The sequence below is a fragment of the Narcine bancroftii genome, chromosome 5, assembly GCF_036971445.1.
Source record: "Narcine bancroftii isolate sNarBan1 chromosome 5, sNarBan1.hap1, whole genome shotgun sequence".
In the NCBI taxonomy this organism is placed as follows: Eukaryota; Metazoa; Chordata; class Chondrichthyes; order Torpediniformes; family Narcinidae; genus Narcine; species Narcine bancroftii.
Window position 1 is genome coordinate 126,838,506 of NC_091473.1, and position 24,970 is coordinate 126,863,475.

The 24,970-nt window shown below is 41.7% G+C and overlaps 1 protein-coding gene across 3 annotated transcripts in view; it reads right to left on the minus strand.

Annotated features, from left to right (window-relative positions):
- The window catches only part of LOC138763955 (very long chain fatty acid elongase 1-like), a 124,876-nt gene that overhangs the window by 18,005 nt on the left and 81,901 nt on the right, over window positions 1–24,970 (minus strand). For all 3 annotated transcript variants that reach the window (XM_069939014.1, XM_069939015.1, XM_069939013.1), the window contains exons 4-5: window positions 12,139–12,329; window positions 8,230–8,310 (exon numbers count right to left, since the gene is read on the minus strand). In XM_069939014.1, coding sequence (XP_069795115.1) covers window positions 8,230–8,310; window positions 12,139–12,329 — 272 coding nt within the window. The remainder of the gene's footprint in view (window positions 1–8,229; window positions 8,311–12,138; window positions 12,330–24,970) is intronic.

The window sequence follows — 24,970 nt, forward strand, 5'->3', positions numbered from 1 at the left end:
TGAAAATAAATACTGAAGGTGCAAAAGGTTGATAAGAATTGACTGAGGTTGGGCAGATTTCCTTCATAGGTTTTGTTGTTGTTCATACAATAACAAGGGAAGCTAAAAAAAAAACTGCTCATTGTGCAGCAGCAGGAAGTAGGGAATTCATAGTCGCAGTGAACTGCAATTATCAATTGTACACAAAGATAAAACCAAACAAGTGAGACATTCAACATGTTTGGTAAAAAAGCAGGCACTGAAATGTGGAGTGAAATAAATTAAATGAGCTTAGCAAGTTTAGTTGTATTGGTCTAAAGCAGGGCACCCCAAACTTTTTAAAATCGACCCCCAGGCATGGAATCCTGGTGCTGGACGGGGGGTGGGGGGGGAGGTATTGCTGGTACAGGGGGCTGGTGGCAGCACAATGGCAGACCAGAGGCTGGGGAAAAAACTCTACCCAAGAAACAAAGAACACAGACATCTTTCTTCTATGCTCGGTCCGGCCTCCCATTCACTCTCAACTTATTCAAAGGCCGAAGCCAAATACAGCATGGTAGATACCAAGGCCCACCACAAAAGTTCAATCCACACCACCACCCCCCATCCCAAACCCAGCATTATCGACCCCCTGGAATTTATTGCCCCCCCCCCCCCCCATGGATCAATATTGACCACTTTGGAGACTCCTACCCTAAAACAATGCTGGAGCCAAGAAAAAGACAAAGAAGTCCATGGTCAGATGAGGGATTGTCTGACACATGACAACAATCATATCCTAGCCTCACTAGTTACAAGAACATTGACCAGTGCAAACCAGATTTAGGTCCTTGGGCCCACACAATCTGTACTGACCAAGATACAATATTAAACTAATTCTATCTGTCTCCATCTGATTCATATCCCTCCATTCCCAGCATCTTCATGTGTCTGCCTAAATACTCAAACTGTATTTACAATCTGCTTCGACCACCAGTTCCAGGCACCTACCACTTGTGCATCTCCTTTAAACTTTCCACCGCTCACCTTAATGCTATGCCCGGAGGTATTTGACACTTCCACCCTGGGAAGGATAGTTAGCAAGAGAGATACATGCCTCCAACACCAAAAGACGACAGTGGCCGCACAAGGCATTGGGTGGAATTTTATTCTGGGGGAGAAAAAAAAATAAAAGTCCTGCAAAAGCCCAAGGAAAGAAGTGGTGGAAATTATACACCGCAAAGCAAGAAAGCAGCCGTACGCATTGGACCAAAAGGCACAAAAAGTTGGGATTGCAAAAGATGGAAGGGAAAGGGAAGATGATTAAAATGGGAAAGCAGTGAATGAGGGAATAACACAGACCACATTTAGGACAGCACGGTTGGCCAGCGATCAGGACTGCGGTTCCAATCCCGCACTATCTGTATGGAGATTGTACGTTCTCCTCGTGTGTGTGTGTCCCCCACCCCGAGATCTGCGGTTCGAAATGTACCATGTTGGTTAAATGGGTGTAATTCGGCAGCACGGACTCGTGGGCCAAAATGGCCTGTTACCATGCTCTATGTACAAATGTAAATTCAAAAAATGTAAATATTTACGACTAAATTATTAAGATAGGAAATTATCAGAAACTAGTCTCAAAATGGTACCCAGAATATAAAGGTCATTAAAGCAAGATAAATAAAAGTAGAAGTTGACATTGTTTCAACTGTTAATTGAATAAAATTACAATAATCCCAGACACTTGTATTTTCCATCGACCTTGGCCAAGTTTTAACTGGAGAGAATGAGTGAAATGAGAGGGGTGGGGGGGGGGGGGGGGGGGGAGGAAGTGGAGGAAAGAAAGAAAAAAAAAAATCACCCAATAAAAGCATGTCCTGTAGCGAATGACACTTTTGCCTGAGTAGAAAATATTCTGACTGTCTAACCTATCGATGCTTCTGATTTTATACACCATCAGGTCACTCCTCAACCTCCTGCACGCCACAGAAAGCATCCTTATTTGTCAAATCTCTCCCCATAACTCATACCCCTGACCCCAGACAACATCCCGTTAAAGCTGGTTTTGCCTTTCCAAAGTACAATGGCCAAGAAAGTACTAAGAGTCGGAACACAAGGATCATATTCAAAAAGTTTGCCAGTTGCTAGTGGGTCGGTACAGGGGTCGGTGCAAGAAAAGTTTCTTTTTATGTCGTATATTAATGATTTGGATTGTAGAATGAATGGTTTTGTGACCAAGTTTGCAGATGATACAAAGGTAGGTGGAGGAGCAAGCAATGTAGAGGAAACAAGGAGGCTGCAGAACAACTTAGATGAGGAGAAGGGGAGAGAATGTGGTAAATGAAATGGAATGTCAGAAAATGTAGTCATGCACTTTGGTGGAAGAAAAAGTAAACAGGCAGACTTTTTGTTTTAAATGGGGAGAAAATTGAAAATACCCAGATTCAAAGGGACCTGCCTGGGAGTCCTCGTGCAGGATAGCCTGAAGGTAAACGAAGATTGAGCTGTTGGTGAAGAGGACAAATGCAATGCTGGCAATCACTGAGAGCACAGAATACAAGAACACGAATGCAAAATGTGGCTTTATAAGGCACTGGTGAGATTTCACTTGTAGTTTGATGAGCAGTTTTGGGCTCCTCATTTAGAAAAAGATGTGCTGATGTTGGAGAAGGTTCAAAGAAGGCTCACAAGGATAATTCAAAGGAATGAAAGGGTTATCATATCATAAAGGGTTCGATAGCTCTTGTCCCGTAATCGTTGGAATTTAGGAGAATGAGTGAGGATCGCATTGAAACATTTCAAATTTTGAAACACATGGACTAAGTAGATTTAGAAAGATGGTTTCCCATAGTGGGGAGAGTCTAGGACAAGAGGGCACAACTTCAGGATTGAAGGGTGCCGGCATAGAAAAGAAATTAAGAGGGTGGTAAATCTGCAGAATTTGTTGCCTCAGGCACTTGTTGTGACCAGGTAATTGGGTGTATTTAAGACAGCAATTGATAGGTTCTTGATTAGCCTGGGCATCAAAGGCTATGGGGAGATGGCCAGGTACTGGGGCTGAGTGAGAAAATGAATCAGCTCATGATTGAATTGCAGGGCAGATTCGATGGGCTGAATAGCCCAGTTCTGCTCCAATGTCTTATGGTTCACCTGTCTGCTACTGCAACCTGCTGACCCATTGCAACAAGGAATATATTTCAGTCATTTTCAGACCTCTCTGTTCTGCCGGGAAGCCTCAACTATTAGAAATTAAAGAATGGTAACATTATTATGTTGGACACTTCAACTGCAGCAAAGTGTTGCAATAATTTCCCCTTAACTGGTGCAGCACAATCAGTTGGATCACAATACAGGTCATCCTCAACTTACAATGGGGTTACATTCCAGCACTCCCATTGTAAGTTAAAAAAAATTGCAAGTCAAAAAAGGGCAGTGGGATCAGTGTGGGCACTGGCACAGGGTTGTGGGCAAAGAATGGGGCAGTGGGATCAGTGTAGGCATGACACGGACTATGGGGAGAGAGTGGGGCAGTGGATTTAGCGTGAGGACTGATACAACACTGTCACAAGACACAAATATCATAGCCTTGCCAAAATTTTAACTACAGTATGGATTCAAACCATCGTAACTTCGAAAAATCATAAGTCAGAACATCGTTAAGTCGGGACTATCTATATCTATTTGTTTAGCTCCATTCATAAATCTAAACACATTGCTCTGGGGACATTGAGCAGTGCAGGAAAGAGATTGCATTTCAGTCACTCCAATGATCTCAAGCCCAGCCAAAGCACAGTCCAGCCAATGCAACTCCAAGAACCATGAGATCTTTTACATTCACTTGAACACACTGTTTGAATTGCATTCATTTGTATCAACCATGAAAGTCTGCAGACACCATGATTGTAGTAGAAACAAAAATGCTGGAGGAACTCAGCAGGACACGCAGCCTCCATAGATGCTAAACATACATTATATATATATATATATATATATAAAACCAACGTTTCGGGCCTGAGCTCTTCCCCATGGTATCTCCTGCCTTGAAGAAGGGCTCAGACCCAAAACATTGGTTATATATCTTTACTTCCTATGGACGCTGCAAGACCTGCTGAGTTCCTCCAGCATTTTTGTGTTTCACACAATTGCATGCTTGGTTATGACAAATTGGTACAAGTCTTGCAATAGGTTTGACCAGAGAAGGGGCAACACTCCCTCTGAACATTCAATAGAGTTGTGTGTTTTACAGGAACAGAGTTCACTGTGGATTGTTTTTTTTTTGAGACAAATTCTGAGAGGCAGCTGGGGCACTATCATTCTTCAAACTACAATGTTTCAACAGCCAGGTGGAACCCAAAGTACAGAAAATTAGTCTGACTGTCATATTGCTTCAAGTTTAGGTGGCATTTTTTAACCAGCATTCCTCTGATAATCAGTATTCCCCAATATGAGGGAGCTTGGAAACAAAAAAAAACTCAAGTCACCTGCATTATTGTCACCTAATACAACATTTAGAATGTTACATACATGAAATTCATTAACTTTTGTCTACCATGAGGCAGAGAGAGAGAGTCGCCACTTTGTCCAGCACCCCTCACAGAAACCTATAGCACCTGGTGTTCCTAGGTGGTCTCCCCTCAAAGTACTGACTTTGAGCCTGCTTAGCTTCCGAAATCAGACCATCTCAGGTGTATTCATCCTATTAGGTACTGTTGTAGCCTGTACTTCTCCAAATGCTCCAGATCCTGTCCTTAAGAATCCTCTTCAATAGTTTGTACACCACTGATACAAGACTCACTAGTCTACAATCCCCAAGATTCTCCTGATACCTAATAAATGCTTCCTTCTTCTTCATGACCCGCTGCCTCACCTGCTTCATCAACCAGTTCCCTTTTCCTACCATCTTTTCCCTGATCCAGTAGGACAAACCTATTCAGAACCCAGCACAAGAGGTCCATAAACATCCTCCACATTAGTCCTGTGTTTTCACCCTTGAACACCTGTTTCCAAATTACTCTCGTAAGTTCCTGCCCTATCCCTTCTCCAATTAAATACTTTCCCCTTTTGTCTGCTTTTATCCTGATCTATAGCTATGCTAAAAGCTCAGGGAGTTGTGGTCATAATGCTCCTCCACTGAGGTTCACCACCTGACCAGGTTCATCACCCAGAATTAGATCCATTATGGCCTCTCCTCTTGCCAGCTGCTCCACATACTGTGTCAGGAATCCTTCTTGAACCCACCTGACAAATTCAGCCCTATTTATTCTCCTTGCAGTCAGGAAGTGCCAGTCAATATTAGGAAAGTTGACATCACCCATATCTACAACCCTGTATTTCCTGCACCATTCCAAAATCTGCCTGCTTATCTGCACCTCAGGGTTCCAAGGGCATATAGACTATTTCTAATATAGTGATTGCTCCCTTCCTATTTCTGACTTCCACCCACACTGTCTCATTCTATAGCAGTAAATCAATTGCTGACCAGTAACGCTACTCTTCCCCCCCTACCCCCACCATCTTTTATCTCCCATCCTATTCCTTTTAAAACATCTAAACCCTGATAGCTGCATCAGCCAATCCTGCCTTTCCTCCAGTCAAGTCTCTGTAACGGCCACAACATCACAGTTCATCCCCTTTATTCCTAATACGCCTAGCGTTGAAATAGACACATTTCAACCCCTCTAACTGGGTACATTTATGCTTGCCCTTCCTCACAAACTCAGAAAACATAGCATCATGCTTACGACTTTCTGCCCAATTCTCTGCACTCACCTTCTTTTTCCCGCCCCCCCTTCCAAACTAGTTTGAACCCTCTCCAACAGCTCTAACAAACCTGCTTACCAGGATATTGGTCCCTTTTCATTTCAGGTGCAGCGTGTCCTTTTTGCAGAGGTCAGGCCAGGCACGATAACCCCACGGTAAACCTGGTCCTTTTATGGCCCATACTTCTGGTTTGCACAGTTTTACACCTTTACATTCCACGTTCTATTGTCCATCATGGGGGTTTCAACACGTTTCCGGTATTTTCCAATTCAAACTGATGTTTCTGCCAGTTCCGAATAATAAACTGGTGAAAACTTACAACTTTATGATAAGATCTTTTAGAAGTTTCTGAGCAAATTTTGTCTTTTGTCATAATACCAGATTTTTCCTGTTCATGAAACAGTTGCACCAGCTGACCATAGCTTCAAAATCTTTGCTGCACTCTGGGTGCGACTTTGCCCACATCAAATACTCTATTTTATTTTGGGTGAATATATAGTGATCTTGCCTCTGTTCACATATCCATATAGCAACATGATTTTCCAACTCTGGCCAACGAGTGATTCCTCTTCACATCGAGCATTGCCTTTTTGGGTATTTTTCTTAAAGTCTCTTCCTTCTTTCTGCAGCATCTTGCCAATGTCTCATACATATCACGTTTTCTTCCAGCAGCGCAGTTTCTGGGTTTATCATTTTTAACTTGAAACTTGCTTCATACTTTCGTCATTTTGCTGGAGCCTCCATGATAACAGCCACCAATGCCCAACAGCTCAGTCATTGCGATTTTGGGGTGGTGGGGGGGGGGTTCAACTTGTATGATAAAACCATGAAAATGAGGCTGAAAATGGGGACCCAATTTATCTGACGTTCAACATACGCCGAAATATATGATATGTAAAGTTCACTTTAATCAAGTAATTTCTGTAACTTGCAAAATTTAAATTCGTACCCTGGTCACTGGCACTGTAGCAGTATTGCGCTAATCACACTGCCATCATAATTAACCCCCTCCCCCCATCCCCCAAGTTTACCTACAATTAATAAAGATAAAGACTCTTACTAGGAAGGGATAGGGAGACACTTTGGGAGATTTGTCCCAGCAGCAAGTGGCATTGACCACTGGTGTCTTAGTCAGTCCCTCGGAACAACCCGACAGATCTCCACAAAAGTGTCCCAGTTAGACCCTTGGTGCACCTTCCTTCAAATTCAAACCCCAGTCGCTGGCGCTGTAACTGCTACACTAACCACCATCATAATTAACACCACCCCCCCAAGTTTACAGATAAAGCCTTAATTAATATACTTATATTTAATAATTATACTTCATAATATACTAATAATGATAAAGACTTACCAGGCAAGGATAAGGAGATACTCTGGGACAGTCATCCCAGAGGCGAGCAGCACCGGCCGGCTCTTCATTCTGAGTGACGCCATTTTATTAAACACAACTTTATTCAAACAGCTGCTGTGGATGGTGCATGACCGGGGTCCTCCACTGGCTGAATGTCTGCTCTCAGGGATCTGGGTGTTGCTTTGGAGAAAATTTACTTTTGCAATTTTAAATGTTTATTTTTTTTATTTAAAACTTTATTTATTCTTATTTTTATTTACTTGTTTCCTCAATTTGTTTTTTTTTGGCCGGTTGTTTGAGTTTCCAGTTGATTGAATCCCAGGTAACTGGGATTTTACATTTTAAAAAAAATTAAAATAACTAAGAATAAAATAAATAGGTTAAAAAAATGCACACGTTTAAATTGTAAACGTAAATGTTCTTTTAAGTAACACAAACTTTTCATGAAGACAGGAGTAAATGTTCAGCCAGTGGAGTGCCTTGGCCATGGTTTGCTTGTAGCAGGTGTTTAAATAAAGTTGTGTGAAACAGCAATGGTGTCGCCCAGGTTGAAGAGCTGGTTGATGCCGCTCGTCACTGAAGTGACTCTCTTTAAGTGAGAAATGTAAAATAATTTGGGAAAAAAAAATCAGTATTGTAGTTTTATGCAAAGTTCAATTTAATCAAAACCTGTAAACTTGGTGGAGGGGAACTTAATTATAAATAATTTATTGTTTATTTTCAGGCAGCTCCAAGGAGGGGGAGGAACCTACAGATGCAGTGATGGCTAAATGTTTTCAAAGAATGAGACTGAAAATAAAGTAAAATGCTTTTAGGTTTATATTTATGCAAGTGAAGTTTGTTCAGTGCAAGTATAGTACATTTGGGTTTTTTTTTAATCGTTTATACTTAAAGCAGCTGTATTAGTTAGGCATTGTAACAGCAAGTTTCAAGCAACTGAGAAATACCCTTAACTGCCATCTACCAATCCCCATAGATGCTGTATTTAAACAGCCTTACCAGCAGCAAATAATGAAAACACAACATGCATGGAACAAATAAGCATGACCCATAGAACCATGGCCCAACAACATTTTTTTCCAGACAGGAGAACAAACACATCAGAAACATCAGAAAAGACTGCAAAGCCAAACAAAAATCAAGGGTTCTGCACTTACCCGAAGAGCTTTTGGGCTGTTGGAATAATCTACTGGATCACAGCGAAACGTATATCCCGTGGCCCAGCCAGCCATCAAGAACTATGGAAGATGATGTTTTTGTTAAAATATGTCAAAATTAACATTCCAACCCTCCAAACAAAAGACATTTTCTAGTTGACAACTTGGTTAATCCAATTAGAAACACAAACAGCCACAAGGATTTTATTATTTTTTTTTAAATACTTCATAGCTAAACAGTTCCATCCCATATTTGGGCTCAAAGGCCAATTCTTCTTTCCACAAGCAAAGAACAGAGATCTTCTTAGTTCAAAGTCACAGGACACGAATATCTGAAATCCAAGAATCATCTCCCATGATGCAGGAAATCATTAATCAGATTGTACAATTATGATTGCCATCCAAAATATATTACATTTTCCCTCAATTCAGGTTGTTAAAACTCTTTTACAATTTGCAAGGTATAAGCACACATTCAGCTTATTTCATTCTTATATATATATGCTGTTTACCCAGTGGAAAAGATCATTGGGCTCTTCCTACCATGAAGGACATCTACAACACTCAATGCTGGCGAAAGGCAATAAACATTGTGAAGGACTCCACACATCCCTCAAGTAAACAGTTCTCCCTTCTGCCATCTGGTAGGAGATATTGCAGCACTCAGGCCCTTATGTCCAGATTGGACAACAATTCCCCCCCCTCCCCCCCAGGTATCAGGCTCCTGAACTCCTAGAACATTTGGGGATAGGGTACCATGGGCTGCTAATATGCAAGTCTTAATATTTTAATGTGTTTAACTTCTATTCTAACCTATATTTATGTAAAAATGCTCTGTGGTCCTGAAGAAATGTTATCTCGTCTTTATTGTCCGAGCATGGTATGAACGATAGACAAAGGTGACTTGAAATGCATAAAATCATGGGGTTTCACAGACTGAAAATGGGTCCTTTGGCCCAACCTGTCCATGCATGGTCTTCTCAAGAGACTGGGAGATCAGTTCATTGAGTGTGGATCTCCAAGTGGCCACCCCATCCCATTCTCTTGCTGAGGAGTCTGTCCATAGTCTCACGCACTCCCATTTTTCCACCTTTTCTCTCAATCGTTATTGAAACACCTGTCTGCTTTCTGCTAATACCTGGAAGAAGGCCTCAGGCCTGAAATGGTAGTAATATATCTTTACCTCCTCTGCAGGACCCAGAAAGACTGGCTGAGTTCCTCCAGCATTTCTGTGCTTCTATGCTGACCAAGTTGTCAACCCAAACTAGTCTAATTTCTGAGCATTTTGCCCACATAAATCTTTCCTAGTCATGAATCGTAATATATGTTAAATATTTCCATTGAAGCACTACCATCTGGCAGCTCATTCCATAGATGCACCATCATGTATGTGAAAAAGATTCCCTTTTAATTTTCTCCCATTCTCACCTTAAAAGTTGTAAATTTCCATACACTGGGAAAAAGACTATTTACCTTGTGTATATTCCTCATTGCTATCAAGTTCAGCCAAGTATCCCATTATTTCAGTGCCCATTTAGCTCCTGCACGATCTTCTCAATATCCCTGTATTCTCAACCTTCAGCAGCTAATGGATTTTCCCAGAGTACAAGGAAACATTTCCTGACTTTTCAATGATGACCGTTACATGCAAACTCGAGCATCAACTATCATCTTTTACAATATAATTCACCAATATTTAAAGTTTAATCCAGGGTGGAACAGCAAAATGATAAAATCCCAAGTTGGTGGAGTTGTTAAAAATGTTGTTGGCAAGTATCTCCTTCCAATGTTTCTCCATGACACTAACTAGAATAATCATGGCACACTCAATGAATGCATGACATCAAGGTGTTTACTCATATGCTCTGCCTACCAACACATATCCAATCCATCTTGCATATCCTATTCTCTGCAACACATGCATTCAATAAGCCCATATTACGGTAGAAGCCTGCCCAAAAAGGAAGATGACCCTAACAAAATTTTACTAGGAAACTTTGACAAATTGGTTCAACCCAATGCATCAGTAGCCAAGATATTCTGGAATTCACTAATATTGGCAAAATACAGATATGCGCTGCTTAACGTACACGATATGTTCTATGGACATTGGGCATTATGCAATGTGAACATTGTGCGAACACTGTAGCGCACTTGATACACGTCTGCACCGAGCTGAGTGAATCAGTAACTGTTTATTCAAACAGACTGCACTACAAAAGCAATACTCCAAAACCCCCACCCGCCGCGCTGGCTCATGGGATTGACGTCAGTGCACAGTCTCAGGAGCAGCACTTGCTCCCGCAGTCCGCTCTTTAACCCTGGCGCTTCTCCTCAGTGAGGAGGCAGTCTCTACGCCGTTGTGAGTAGGTTGTGTGCTGTGGCGATTTGACCCCTTGTGTACTTACAACACCCTATTATATACTTACCAAAGCTGTATGGGATATTGTAGTGTGAACTTATTTTTAAGTAGGAATCAGTGTGAGGACTGATACGGGGCTATGGGCAGAGAGTGGGGACCAAGGCGGGGCTGTGGGATCAGCGTGGGGACCAAGGCGGGGCTGTGGGATCAGCGTGGGGACCAAGGCGGGGCTGTGGGATCAGCGTGGGGACCAAGGCGGGGCTGTGGGATCAGCGTGGGGACCAAGGCGGGGCTGTGGGATCAGCGTGGGGACCAAGGCGGGGCTGTGGGATCAGCGTGGGGACCAAGGCGGGGCTGTGGGATCAGCGTGGGGACCAAGGCGGGGCTGTGGGATCAGCGTGGGGACCAAGGCGGGGCTGTGGGATCAGCGTGGGGACCAAGGCGGGGCTGTGGGATCAGCGTGGGGACCAAGGCGGGGCTGTGGGATCAGCGTGGGGACCAAGGCGGGGCTGTGGGATCAGCGTGGGGACCAAGGCGGGGCTGTGGGATCAGCGTGGGGACCAAGGCGGGGCTGTGGGATCAGCGTGGGGACCAAGGCGGGGCTGTGGGATCAGCGTGGGGACCAAGGCGGGGCTGTGGGATCAGCGTGGGGACCAAGGCGGGGCTGTGGGATCAGCGTGGGGACCAAGGCGGGGCTGTGGGACCAGCGTGGGGACCAAGGCGGGGCTGTGGGATCAGCGTGGGGACCAAGGCGGGGCTGTGGGATCAGCGTGGGGACCAAGGCGGGGCTGTGGGACCAGCGTGGGGACCAAGGCGGGGCTGTGGGATCAGCGTGGGGACCAAGGCGGGGCTGTGGGATCAGCGTGGGGACCAAGGCGGGGCTGTGGGATCAGCGTGGGGACCAAGGCGGGGCTGTGGGATCAGCGTGGGGACCAAGGCGGGGCTGTGGGATCAGCGTGGGGACCAAGGCGGGGCTGTGGGATCAGCGTGGGGACCAAGGCGGGGCTGTGGGATCAGCGTGGGGACCAAGGCGGGGCTGTGGGATCACTGTGGGTATGCAGAATACAATTTCCTATAGCCAACAGTCACTCTTTCTAAATTGCTGTGAACTTGCTCACAGTAACTGAATAATTATGCAACCACGGACGAATATGTGATTGGATGTTGCCTGAACGGACGTTAAGTGGCACATATCTGTAGCAATATTTCTCATATGCTATTGGAACATAACAGGCCATTATGCACATTAACCCCAAAGCAATCCCATTCCCTCACTTATTTCCCTAGTCTCTATGTATATCATCTCTTAATGTCCACCTGCAACGAGGAGAAAATTCTACAACAGCAAATTAACCTAAAAAGCAGCTTGTCCATCTTTAGATTGAGAGAGAAACTGACTTTCTGGGAGAACCCCACAAGGTAACAAGGAGAATGCGCATACCCCACTCAAAAGTGAAAAATAAAACAAACTTTACTGAGATATTTGATAATATGGTCATACAAGGATAACATTCCATCAAAGTGAAGCAGATTAGGAGTAAACATACCTCATAGACGATGAATATGGAGAAAAACACCAGTGCAAAGTTATACCAAACCATAATCTTCTTAAGGTCGAAGGGTTTTCTGCCAGCCATGAGCCTGGGTCCCAGAGAGAGTATAAAATATATGTAGAACAAGAGCACAGCTGTCATAGGGACCGGAGATGTCATGAAGGGATACTCTTCAATTCTTGGGTCTGTAGAGAGAGGAAAAAGAGATGCAAACTAACTACAACGTACAGAATTAACTATCAGTTAAAAAAATGGTGCCTGCTGCAATGGCAGCAGTGCTGCTGGTGTGGACCCATGGAAAGCCAAGAGTGGAGACAGTGCTCTCACGGGGTCCAACCACTGTTGGCTCTGAACAGGCTTTAAATGGCCTGTTAAAGGAGCCAAATGTGGTTTATTTTAAAGTTCTGTGGGGTCTGGGTCCAAAGGTGGTGGTACCTATGATCAGCAGGGCCCACGAGGGGCTACAGACTCGACAGAAGCAGAGGACTGGCACTGGGCATGAGAAAAAGTGGAGACCACACCCCCCCACACCCCCATTTGAGAAGGAGAAGCAGAGGAGATGACCCACAGGATGGTGGCCACTGGGGCAAACCAGTGAGGAGCTCTGAGGCTGAAGAACTTATGGCGGCAGGGTGTTGGTGACTGGAGTCGGGGAACCCACGCAGGCTGCAGTGGGTCAAGGGACTCATAACCAGGCAGCTGTCTGCTGGAGATGGCTGAAGGGGTACCAGGTATTGGAATGAGGAGGCAAGGGGATGCATGGCACTGGAGGCTTCACTGGAGCTCAGGTTGCTGATGGTTTAGGCTAAAGGCTCTGTGTCTGCAGAGGGTACAGGAGCACCGGAGGCAAATCCACAGATACTCAACCACTCTGGGGAGGCTCTCTTTTGCTTCCCTTTCTCTTCTAGTAAGGGTCGCTGGGCAATTTCTGCCGATAGTGCCCCTTTCACATTGCCGACCCTCCAAAAAGGCGAGGAAATGACCCGGGTTGCAGTACCCAGTAAGCCGTTCACAATGGACCATGAATTACCTGGTTCATGTGGATATCTCAAATTTAAGGGAGGCCCAGCCTCCAGTGGTGACATCCCAAGTGACTTATGTACTCACAGGGCAGTGAAATTGTAGCGGGAATAAAGCACGTCGGCGTCTAATGTATAAAAGACCATGGGAAAATCTACTGCTCTGGGCTTCAGACTGTTCAAACTTGGGAACTGAGAGGACATTGGGCTGAGCACTAATGCAAGTTCAGTAATCATACTGGGTAAAGAAAAAAAACCCGGCACCTACATTGTATTGGGTATTATAAGTAATCTTGAGATGATTTAAAGCACAGGTTCGTGCTGAAAGCCCTGCCGACTGCCCTTGAAATATATCTGCACTGCTATTAAAACTACCAAACTGACACAAACATGCATCACTAATGGTACTTGGTAGAGCCAGATGCCCATTCACACTGCAGTCCACCAGGAATCAAGTCAAATCCGAGTTAACTCGGCCAAGCTCTAACACAATTCCCCCACCTACCCCCCCCCCCCTCAAGAGTCAGAGCTCAGTTGCCTTTTACCCGCCCTGCCCAGTTGAGTCCTTTCACCCCACCAGATTACCCACTAAATTGCCCGGTTCAACCCACTATATTTGGCCATGTGAAAGGGGCTGTCTGCCTTATGGTGGGATAAAGGAAATTTTGTGCAATATCGCATTTTCTGTTTTACTATATAAATATTCTCGGATCTTGAAATCAAATTTAGGCAATCGATTCCACAGGAAACCTGAATCTAAGCTTTCTGCCATGTGATAAATTTATTTCCATAATTAAAATGACTGACACGGGAAATTTTGAAATATAGAAAAATACTGGAAATACTCAGTGGGAGCGTTTACAGAAATTGCAACAGAGTCAACTTTCTGATTTTTTTAATAAAGTGTGTAAAACAGGAACATTAGCAGATTTCCTCTCCATATGGCGCCTGATCTGCTCAGTGTTTCCAGCATGACCCATTCCATTAGCTTCTTTTGTTATCTTTCCCCAGGGTGACATTCATACTTGGGGTAGTCACTGCAAGATTCAGACAATTTGTGAACTGTTCACATGCAAGCCCAGATATTATTAGGTAGAAAAAGAGGCAGTCACAGTCAAATGTGACCTTACAGTTCAGAAAACTTTCTCCTTTCCTATCCCAGTCACAATCAACCTTGCAGGCCAGTAATAATGATGCCTTCCTTCCTGACAGGGTGAACGCCTTTTACACGGTTTTGATGAAGAAAACATGTCACCAAAGAACAGCCACCCTTTATCGCATCAGCTGAAATGAGGAGCATTTTATCAAGGAGGAACCCACATAAAGCAATAGCACCAGTTAACATATCTGGTTGGGTGCCGAGGGACTGTGCAAACCAGCTGACTTAGGACAGCCATCTTCGATCTCACTCCAGCAGTCCATTGTCCACCCAGGATTCAAGTCTCCTGGTGCCCAAAAGACCAATTGTAGCTGGACTAAATGGCTACTGTATAGTGGCACATGAAGTGCTTTGGGCAACTGGTAATGGAGTGCATCAAAGTCCATCTATCAGCAACAATGGACCCATTCTGGTTTACCTCTCGGCAAAACGTGCACAGATAAAACAATAACCCTGACCCACCTCGGTGTTCAAATCTATCGTACCTCAGAGGTAGGTGGATAAACTGTCCTCACTGGGATTTGGTACCCCTCTCTGCAACTGGATCATGGACTTCTTGAAAATCTGTATAGGTTGGCACCAAAACCTCAAGTCCGATCACACTGAGCACTGGTGTACCTCAGCCCACTACTATTCACGCTGCTAACTCATGACTGGACTGACATGTCCAGCTCAGAGAGAATCAAGTTTGCAGATGACACAACCGTAGTTGGCCTCATCGGCAACAAAAGCGAGTCAGCTTTCAGAGAGGAGGTTGATAGGCTTCTACAGGGGTGCAAGAGTAACACCCTGAGTCTCAATGTGGACAAGACAAAGGAGATGATTGCAGACTTCAGAAGGACCATAGCGCACAACAAATCAATGGCTCTGTCGAGGAGAGTGGGGTCACAAAACTCCTTGATGTTAATTTAAAGGATGATCTATCCTGGACCTACCACATGTCCTCAATAGTCAGGAAGACACAACACCACCTACACTTGCTAGGTCTGGAAGATGAGGAGGGCAATGCCACTGGCCACCATCCTAACAAAATTCCACAGGGGCACAATAGAGAGTGGCCTGGCTGGCAGCATCATAGTTCGGTACGATAGCTGCAAAGTGTCAAATCAGAGGTAATATGGAGAGTGATTAAAATTGCTGAGATCAATGGGGTGTCCCCTCTATCGACAACACCTAAAGGGAGAGGTGCTAAAAGAGGGCTCCGATAATCATTGAGGACCATTACCATCCAGCATGCAGAATCTTTGAGACAGTTTCTCGAGGAAGACTAAAAACCTGGAATGCCAGGCTGGGAAATGGCCTTTTCCTGCAGGCAGTGAGACTGTGGAACAACCTTACCAACCTGTAAATTATTTATATATATATTTATTTTGGATCACTATGTTTTTGTGTGTAGAGGGCACTGTTTGCATGTGCACTATGGTCTGTAGATGCACTGTTTCGTCAGGTTGTATGGGTACAAACAGACGGCAATAAACCTGAACCCTGAGGCTCGATTCACAACTTGGTCACCCTCCTTCAATTTATTGCTAACTTTTCCCAGATCTTAGTGAGGAAATCACCCTGACTAATTTTCTGCTTAAACATTCCCTGGAGTCCAGTTTATTAATTGCTCAGTATTGGAATGGATTACTTCACATCCCTTCATACTAAATGATGTGTGTTAGTTTTATTAAAAATGTCAATTGTGATATGCACTTAAAATCCTTAATGGATTGCAAAACCTGCTTTCAGTCAGATCACACAAGTCAGCAAGAATTCTCTTTGCTACAATTGGAAATGGAAATATTTGTACGACGCAGAAAAAATGATCCATATTTGACTATAGCTAGTGGTTAAGGATAACATTGGATGAGCAGAAGATTTTCATAATGGAGAAATAATTGCAAGCAGAGAAGATTCAGATGTGAGAAATCAGGAGACAATTGTTAATAAACAACAAATTGAAGATTTTAACAGCTACAATGCAAAGGAGGAAGTAGCTAAAAGATATATACTTGAGAAAATGGTAGTATAACAGACTATAATAACAGGTAGTATAATAGTGGAAGCATTTTTGCTTTCATATTCACTGAAGAAAACAATTAATTGGAAAGGAGATCCAAGTCTGTTTGCATTAAGAAAAAGGTTGGTTACAATTAGTTTTTAAAAAGTAGCAGTAATTTATTTTTTTTTAATTTGGAAAAACAGCACGGTAAAGCCCCTTCCAGCCCCTGAGCCCACATCGCTATAATGCAGCCATGTGATCCATTAACCCATACATCTTTAGAAAGTGGGAGGAAACGCATACAGACAAGGGGAGAACAAACAAACTCCTTGCAGACAACGCCTGATTCAAACCCAGGTTGATGGCGCTGTAAAAACATGCTAAGCACCTCACTAACCGTACCACTCCAATAAGTCGAGTAAAATTAATTGGAAAAGACACCCTAAAATTAATAGTCTGACACCCAGAAATCAAGAAATGAATGTATTTGTGATGACCATACGAATTTCTACACATTCTAGAACTGACACCCAGTTGATTGGAAAGTAACAATTCTCACATTTATGAAAAGAGACACAATTTTTAAATTTGACATGGTTAACGTAGCAGTTCCAATGCTGTTACAGCGCCAGCGATTGGGACTAGGATTCAAATCACGTACTGTCAGTAAGGAGTTTGTTTGATCACTTCACGTCTCCGTGGGTTTTCCCTGGGAACTCTGGTTTCCTCTCCCACCCTTCAAAACTAAAAGCATCAGTGGTGGTAGGTCATTTGGGTGTATTTGGGCAGCATGGACTCGAGGACTGATAGGGCTACATGTACAAATTTTAAAAAATAATTTTCTGGTAGTTGAGAAAAAGGAGAAAGGAAAAGAAAGAAGGGCGTGGCCTTTGTTGCGTGAAGTTTAGAACGTCGGGGAGCATGGCCATGTGAAGGACTAAGACAGATGTGTTTTGGTTGAGCTCTCTGTGAAGCATACTAATAAATGCACAGTCAAAAATTGAAAATCAAGATTTTCTTCATCAAAATTGTTTAAACTAGCATGAAAAAGCTAAGGCAGTTGAGAACAAAGATTGAAGAGGCTTCTATTGAACCGGGAACATCAGGTGAAAGTCCAAAAGGGAGCAGACTGTTACAAGCCCAGAGGACCCATAAACCCAGCAGCAATAGATATTCACCAAGACAAATGGTTACTTAAACAAAAGTTGTTTTAAATTATCTTTAAACATGAAAACAGAATCACACCAACTTTTCTATTGTTAACTTAAATTAACCTAACATAACCCCCTTCTAATTCTAAGCGCACGTGTATGTAATGTGTGTGTGTAAATTCAGAAATGTTCTTTGGTTCACAGTCCAATCTCACTTCTCATTCCTCCAAGTTCACTGGTTGCAGGCAATTCTTATACTGTGCACAGAATTTAACATTTATGAATTTTATAAAGTTCACCATGCTTTAGTTCTTGAAAGGTAAATGGTCACTGCTCAGTAAGGTTCTTGTCGGTTTAGAAAGAGAGATTTGCTGTTCCAGGACATCTACAACTGATTCCTTTTTAATCAGCTAGTGTCTTGCTGACAAAACTTGTCCCCTTCAGGTTTCTCCAGATGATAACCTCTTTCTTTCAGGTCACCACAGAGTTCCTTTTTGTTTCCCTTATTCCAAGTGAAACATTAGACAGCCAGTTCTCTCCTCTTGCATGAACCACAAGGGCTTCGACCAGGCTGTCTTCCAAAAGTTTGCCAGCTTGTCCTGTTTCAGTCCCAGCAACTTCTGCTGGCTGACCCTGTCAAGTGATCTCTGCTTCTCTCTCTCACTCTGAGAGAAAGCCTATTTGACTCTCTCTGCTTACAAAACCACATGACCCTCTTACAAAAGCAAATTCTCCTTTCAGACAGCAGCAGTTCCAGCCTGCTCTTTCATCTGTTGCCTTGGTAAACAATAATCCATGAGTGATTTCTCTTGAGCACTTTTCAAAGCTCTTGCAAAAAGATGTGAGAAGTCACTATGTTTCCGGTATTTCAAATAAGATCTGATTTAAAGTGTTTTCATGTTACCTACTCTAACAAACCTTTCCCAATTTATCTCCCAGAAACATTTCTATATCTATATACTCTGTCACAAGAGCAAAGATGGCAATGGGACCGGCAGAACCAGGTAAAACTGGGGAGTCAGGTCAAGAATTGAGCACCATCCTGGAAATAAATGGAGAATTTGAGCAAAAGATTCATAAGCGTTGACACAGTGATGAGAGACATGACGGAGAAAATGACTGAAATAAAAGAGATTATTGAAGACTGGATGGAGAAAATGGGTCAAGCAGAGTCTGAAATATAAAAATGCATGAAAAGTTTGAAGCTTTGGGAAAAAAAGCCAAAGAATGGGAGTCAGATAAACAAGGACTGCTTGTCAAAATAGACCACATCGAGAACTTTATTCGATCTAGCAACGTCCAAATTATTGGACTGAAGAAAGGAATTGAGGGAAGAGATCAGGTGAACTTTTTTCAAAAATGGATCCCACAAGGATTGGGAGAATACAAATTTGGAGAAAAATTACACATCACGAGAGCTCACCAAACACTTGGACCCAGAATAGCTGGCGACCAAAGACCAAGACCAGTTCCGGTGAGACTTTTAAGGAACCAAGAAAGGGAGAGAATTCTGGGAGCAGCATATGAATACTCCAAGCAGAATAATGGTCCACCAAAAGTTGATCATGAAAAGGTACTATTTTTTTCAAGACTTTAGAGTGACCTTGATTAAATTTGAAGGAAAAGACAACTCCGTGCTTAAAAACTTGAAATACTCAATGATATATCCTGCAACTTTGAGGGGAAAAGTAGCAGAAGGGAACGGACGATTTTTCAAGACCTAGAACGAGGTGGAAGACTTTCTGCGAAGTTTGTAAAAAAGATCAAGGTTGCCAAGGGAGAAGATTGTGAAAATATTTATAATGGAACTAAATAAAAGTTTTTTTTAATTTTTATTATACCGTCTTGTATCTATTGTTTAAAATTAAAGTGCATAGAAATATTCACGAAGAGTTCAGTAAAGGAAAAAAATCTGAAAAAAGTGGTAGCAGGGTGGAGGCTCCAATCTAAGGGGGAAAATGGCACCTGGAAAGGAGCAGCACAAAAAGATGGCACCTTCTTCCTCGAGAGACTCCCAAGAGCTTTTTATCGTGTTCTTCATGGCAGGGAAATTGTGTTTTTCTTAAAGGGAAAGGATCACTATTATTTAAAGAGTTCAAAGATATTTTACTGTTTAAAAAAAATATTATTTTAAAGAATATGGATAGAACATCAAAATGTATTAGTTTTCAAGACGGTGAAGAGAAAACGTGTCTTGGCATACCTAAAAAATTTAAAAATAGATATAGCCTTTTAACAAGAAACACATCTTACCAAATTAGAACAGGCAAAATTAAAAAGAGGATGGGTGGGGCAAATAATATCATCTTCATTTGGATCAAAAGCAAGAGTCATAAGAATTTTAATTAATAAAAATACACCAACGATAATAGTAAAGACATTAACCGATCAAGCTGGAAGATTTGTCGTGGCACACTGCAAAATTTATGCAGAATCATGAATGTTTATGAACATTTATGCCCCAAATTATTTTTAATGAAGGATATTTTTTTTTAAAACAGCAAGGGGAAGCAAAATATATTGATTGGAAGAGATTTTAATTTTTGTTTAGATCCAACATTGCACAAATCAGCGAGAGTAACAGAGAAAATTACAAAAATGACATCATTTATGAATGATTTAATTGATATACTCAGGTAGTTCAACCCCTTAGAAAGAGACTATTCGTTCTACTCAAGGGTACATGATTCATATACAAGGATTGACCCATTTTTAATGTCTGCCCAGTTACAAATTAGAGTGGTATAAACAGAGTATTTGGCAAGACATCAGACCATTCGCCATTAACATTAACTATCATACCCACACTCCAGTTCGCCTCCGAATCATGGGTCCTCTACCGGCATCACCTACGGCTCCTAGAACGCTTCCACCAGCGTTGTCTCCGCTCCATCCTCAACATTCATTGGAGCGACTTCATCTCCAACATCGAAGTACTCGAGATGGCAGAGGCCGACAGCGTCGAATCCACGCTGTTGAAGATCCAACTGGGCTGGGTAGGTCACGTCTCCAGAATGGAGGACCTTCGCCTTCCCAAGATCGTGTTATATGGCGAGTTCTCCACTGGCCACCGAGACAGAAGTGCACCAAAGAAGAGGTACAAGGACTGCCTAAAGAAAGCTCTTGGTGCCTGCCACATTGACTACCGACAGTGGGCTGATCTCGCCTCAAACCGTGCATCTTGGCGCCTCACAGTTCGGCGGGCAGCAACCTCCTTTGAAGAAGACCGCAGAGCCCACCTCACTGACAAAAGACAAAGGAGGAAAAACCCAACACCCAACCCCAACCAACCAATTTTCCCTTGCAACCGCTGCAACCGTGTCTGCCTGTCCCGCATCGGACTTGTCAGCCACAAACGAGCTTGCAGCTGACATGGACATTACCCCTCCATAAATCTTCGTCCGCGAAGCCAAGCCAAAGAAGAAAAGAGAAGGATAGAACAAAATTAGAAAAATAATATCAGAAAAATGTATTAGAAAACAAAAAGTTACAATATAATACACTACAAACCTACAGAACAAAAAAATATTAAAAACTAAACAAAAATATTGTGAACTAGGAGAACGGGCACATAAAGTGTTAACTTGGCAGGTTAAAGCAGAGGAGTTATCTAGAATGATAAATGCCATAGAAACAGAAGCTGATTCTATAACATATAATCAAAAAGAAATAAATAATACATTTAGACAATACTGTATAAAACTATATAAATCAGAATTAGGAGATGAAAATGCGATGGAAGAATTTTTAACAAATGTTGAACTTTCTAAACTAAAAAAAGAGAGAAAGATGGTTTAGATGTTTCTTTTACAAGGGAAGAAATAGAGAAAGCTCTGGGTACTTTGCAAGATAACAAGTCCCTGGGGGAAGATGGTTTCCCTTCTGAGTTCAAAAGACAATTGAAAGATTTGTTGATGCCTCTTTTGAGCCTCTTTTGATGTACGTGTTAGACCAGGCAGTGGAGACCCAACCCTTCCCGGAAATTTTTTCAACTGCTATAATTACAGTCCTACTGAAGAAAGGTAGAGATCCATTAAAAGTGTCATCATACAGACCAATATCACTTCTGATTGCAGACTATCAAATTCTAGTAAAGGCACAAGGTAACAGACTGGGTGAGTATTTACCAAAGCGAATACATCCAGATCAGGTGAATCTGTTAAAGGAAGGCACTCTTCAAATAGTCTAGGTAGATTATTCAATATAATACAAGTGGCAAAATCAAGGTTGAATCCAAACTTAACTATTTCTTTAGACGCAGAATAGGCATTTGACTGACTAGAACAGTCTTTCTTATATCAGGCGTGTGAGTGATGTTTAAAAAAAAAAGGAAAAGTGCTGAGCACTTGCACGAGACATGCAGCTCCCCTTGTGAGGGGGTTTGGGGGACAGCGCCACCCATTTGGAAAATCTTACAAAATGTACACACATAATTACCAGTTTCAAGCTATTAAAAAAACTAGACATTTTAAACACAATCAATTGTTTTTTTGTTTAAACAGTAAGCACAGTATATCAGACAGATACTACCAACTGTACCAAGACTCCAAGCCCCTTTCAAATCACCAGGCAGTACCTACTTGACCTATACTCAAACCAGAGTGTCTGCTTCTCCTGATCCCAAGCAGTATTTTCCCATAACTAGCACCTAGCATGTCAAGCTGTGCCCTTGACAACTTGCATCCAATCCTCAAGTAGTAACTACTACCCCGCACCCTATCTCTAGGTAGCACCCCTGTCCAACTTGTCCTCAATCACCAGATACAGCCCTGCCCAATCCATAATCATTTCTTTGCACTGATATTCATCTAAACTTGGGGTTTTTATTCAGTTAACCTTAAAAGCAATTAGTCTTTCCCAATCGTTTTCGAGATATGGGTAAAAGCACAAGGAAGTGCCACTGGCATAAATGGCATGGCATTGGAACACGTCAGAAATGCTTTGCAACCAAGGGGAGTTCATGTGAAGCATCTTTACTATACTGCAGGAAACATGACAGCCAAAGTCAGCAGAGCAAGATCCTAGCACTGCACGGATCCTAGCACTAGCTGAGGGGATAAGAGCGAACAGGGAGGACACGGATAAAACGCGGAGGTGGACTTTAAAAACACAGATTTCTGCAGAAATGTGGAAAATTCACATGCCCGTTATACAAAACATTGGAAAAATTTGGAGTAGGTAGAAAATTAATAAATTGGATAAAAACTCTATCATGAGCTACAAACTAAAATTATAATAACCAAATGTCATTGATTTTTTCCCTCGAGTCGATTGAGTAGACAGGGGTGTTCCCTAACACCAGCATTATTCATCCTAGCTATTGAACCTCTGGCGGAGGTTATAAAAAGGGAATCGGATATTAAGGGCCTCAAAGTTGGGCAGGAAGAACATAAAATCACTTCATTTGCTCATGACGTGCTATTATATATTTCTGACCGAGCTGGATCATCGATAAGATTACAAACAATATTACAAAAATATGGAAGAATATCGGGGTATAAAATAAATATGGACAAAAGTGAGAATGCCATTACAGATCTTTGATTATGAAAGAGATCAAAAAGAAAGCAGATTTAAATGGAAGAGGGAATTAAATACTTAGAAATAATGACAGATAATAATTTACAGAATTTATAAAAGCTTAATTATACCCCTCTACTAGAAAAAAAATTTAAAAAAGATTTACAGAAAGATTTTCCGATTACATTAATAGGAAGTGTAATTTTTTAAAAAATGATGGTGGTAAGAGAGGTTTTATATCAAACATGTATAATTTATTGCAGGTTAAAACACCTAAGCCAGATGTAGATAAAACTAGAGTGAAATGGGAGAAAGACTTAGGAATATCTATCTCCCCAGATGAGTGGATGTCAATAAGTGGAGATAGTATGACTAAAATTGTGAATGTGTGATACAGATTGGTTCATAATTTTATTCATCAAGTATACTTAACTTCGGAGAAATTTAAGAAATTTAAATACGTCACCTCAGATTTATGTCTTCAATGTCATAAGAGGGAACTTTTTTTATTTTCAGTTTGGTTATGTAAGACGGTTAAACATTTTTGGAATAAAATTAAAGAATTTTTGAAAGTTATGTTTAAATTTAAAATTCCATTTGACCCTATGATATTTCTATTGGGTTATATTAAACCATTGAGTTTAGAGTTAAAATTAGATAAATCTCAAATTGCTTTCATGAAGTTGGCTTTAGCAGTAGCCATGCTACATGGAAGAATGAGATTAAATTGAATATTCGATGATGGCATGCGGAGATTAGGTCATGTATTCTTTTAGAGAAAATAGCATATCATTTACGAAATAATTATTCTTTTTTTGTTAAGGTTTGGAGCACGTACATGGATGCATTCCAATTATTAAAATTTATTTTCCCACACATGGGTGGGGTGAATGTATTGCTTTAACTACTCTCCTCCGCTTTCATTTTCTTCTTTCTTTTCTTGGGGGGGATAGTTTAGTTGTGGGTTGGGTAGGGGGGATTTATGGGATAAAATATATATTGCATTGCACTTCGCATGTATCATTTATTATTGATTATAAATAAAGTTTTCAAAAAATATGAAAGTAATGCCAACACTACGGTATCTCTTTCAATCATTGCCCTATTGCACTAACTAAAATTTTCTTCCAATTATTACATAATTTCATAAGACAATTCCTATGGAATAACAGAGTACCAAGAATCACACTGCAAAAGTTAACATGGGACTATAAATTGAGAGGACTTAGAAAATAATTCTTAAAATCCAGAAGTCTATCAGCACAACAAAGTTTTCTATCATCTTTCTTGAAGAAAACAGTCCCCCCTTCGTGGATTTAAATAGGACAAAATTCAATAAAGGACTTTATTTATAAGTGGAAGCTAAGTCAATTACAAAAAAAAAATGGATAACCCTATAATACACATGATTAGAATGTGACAAGAAATAAATGAATCGGGGGGGGGGGGGGGCGGGGGAAGCAGATATATCACTGAGGACACATTATGTAAAAATGTGCTACGGCCTACGAATCTGGGTGACAAAATACTGAATTCATGGAATGATACAGGAATAAGATATGTTGATGATTGTTATTTGGAAGGATCTCATGTCTTTTGAACAATTAAGAAATAAGTATGGAGTAGCTAATGGAACATTCTTTTCCTTTCTCCAGTTAAGATCGTTCCGAAGAGAAAGATGGGGACCAAACTTGGGCCCACCTGAAATTAGTGAGATGGAACAAACGATTTGGCTGGGGAATACATCTAAATTTATATTTAAAATGTACCATGCTCTCCAAAATGAAAGTGCAAAACAAGGTTAACCAAGATCAAGAGAGAGATGGGAGTCGCATCTCGAAGTCACATTAATGGAAAGACGGTGGTCTGATTGGTGTTTAGATAGCATGACGTCAATTATAAATGCAAGATTTGGATTAGTACAAAAACATTTTCTACACCAATTTTTTCTCACACCACAGAAATTACATAAATCAAAATCAGAAATATC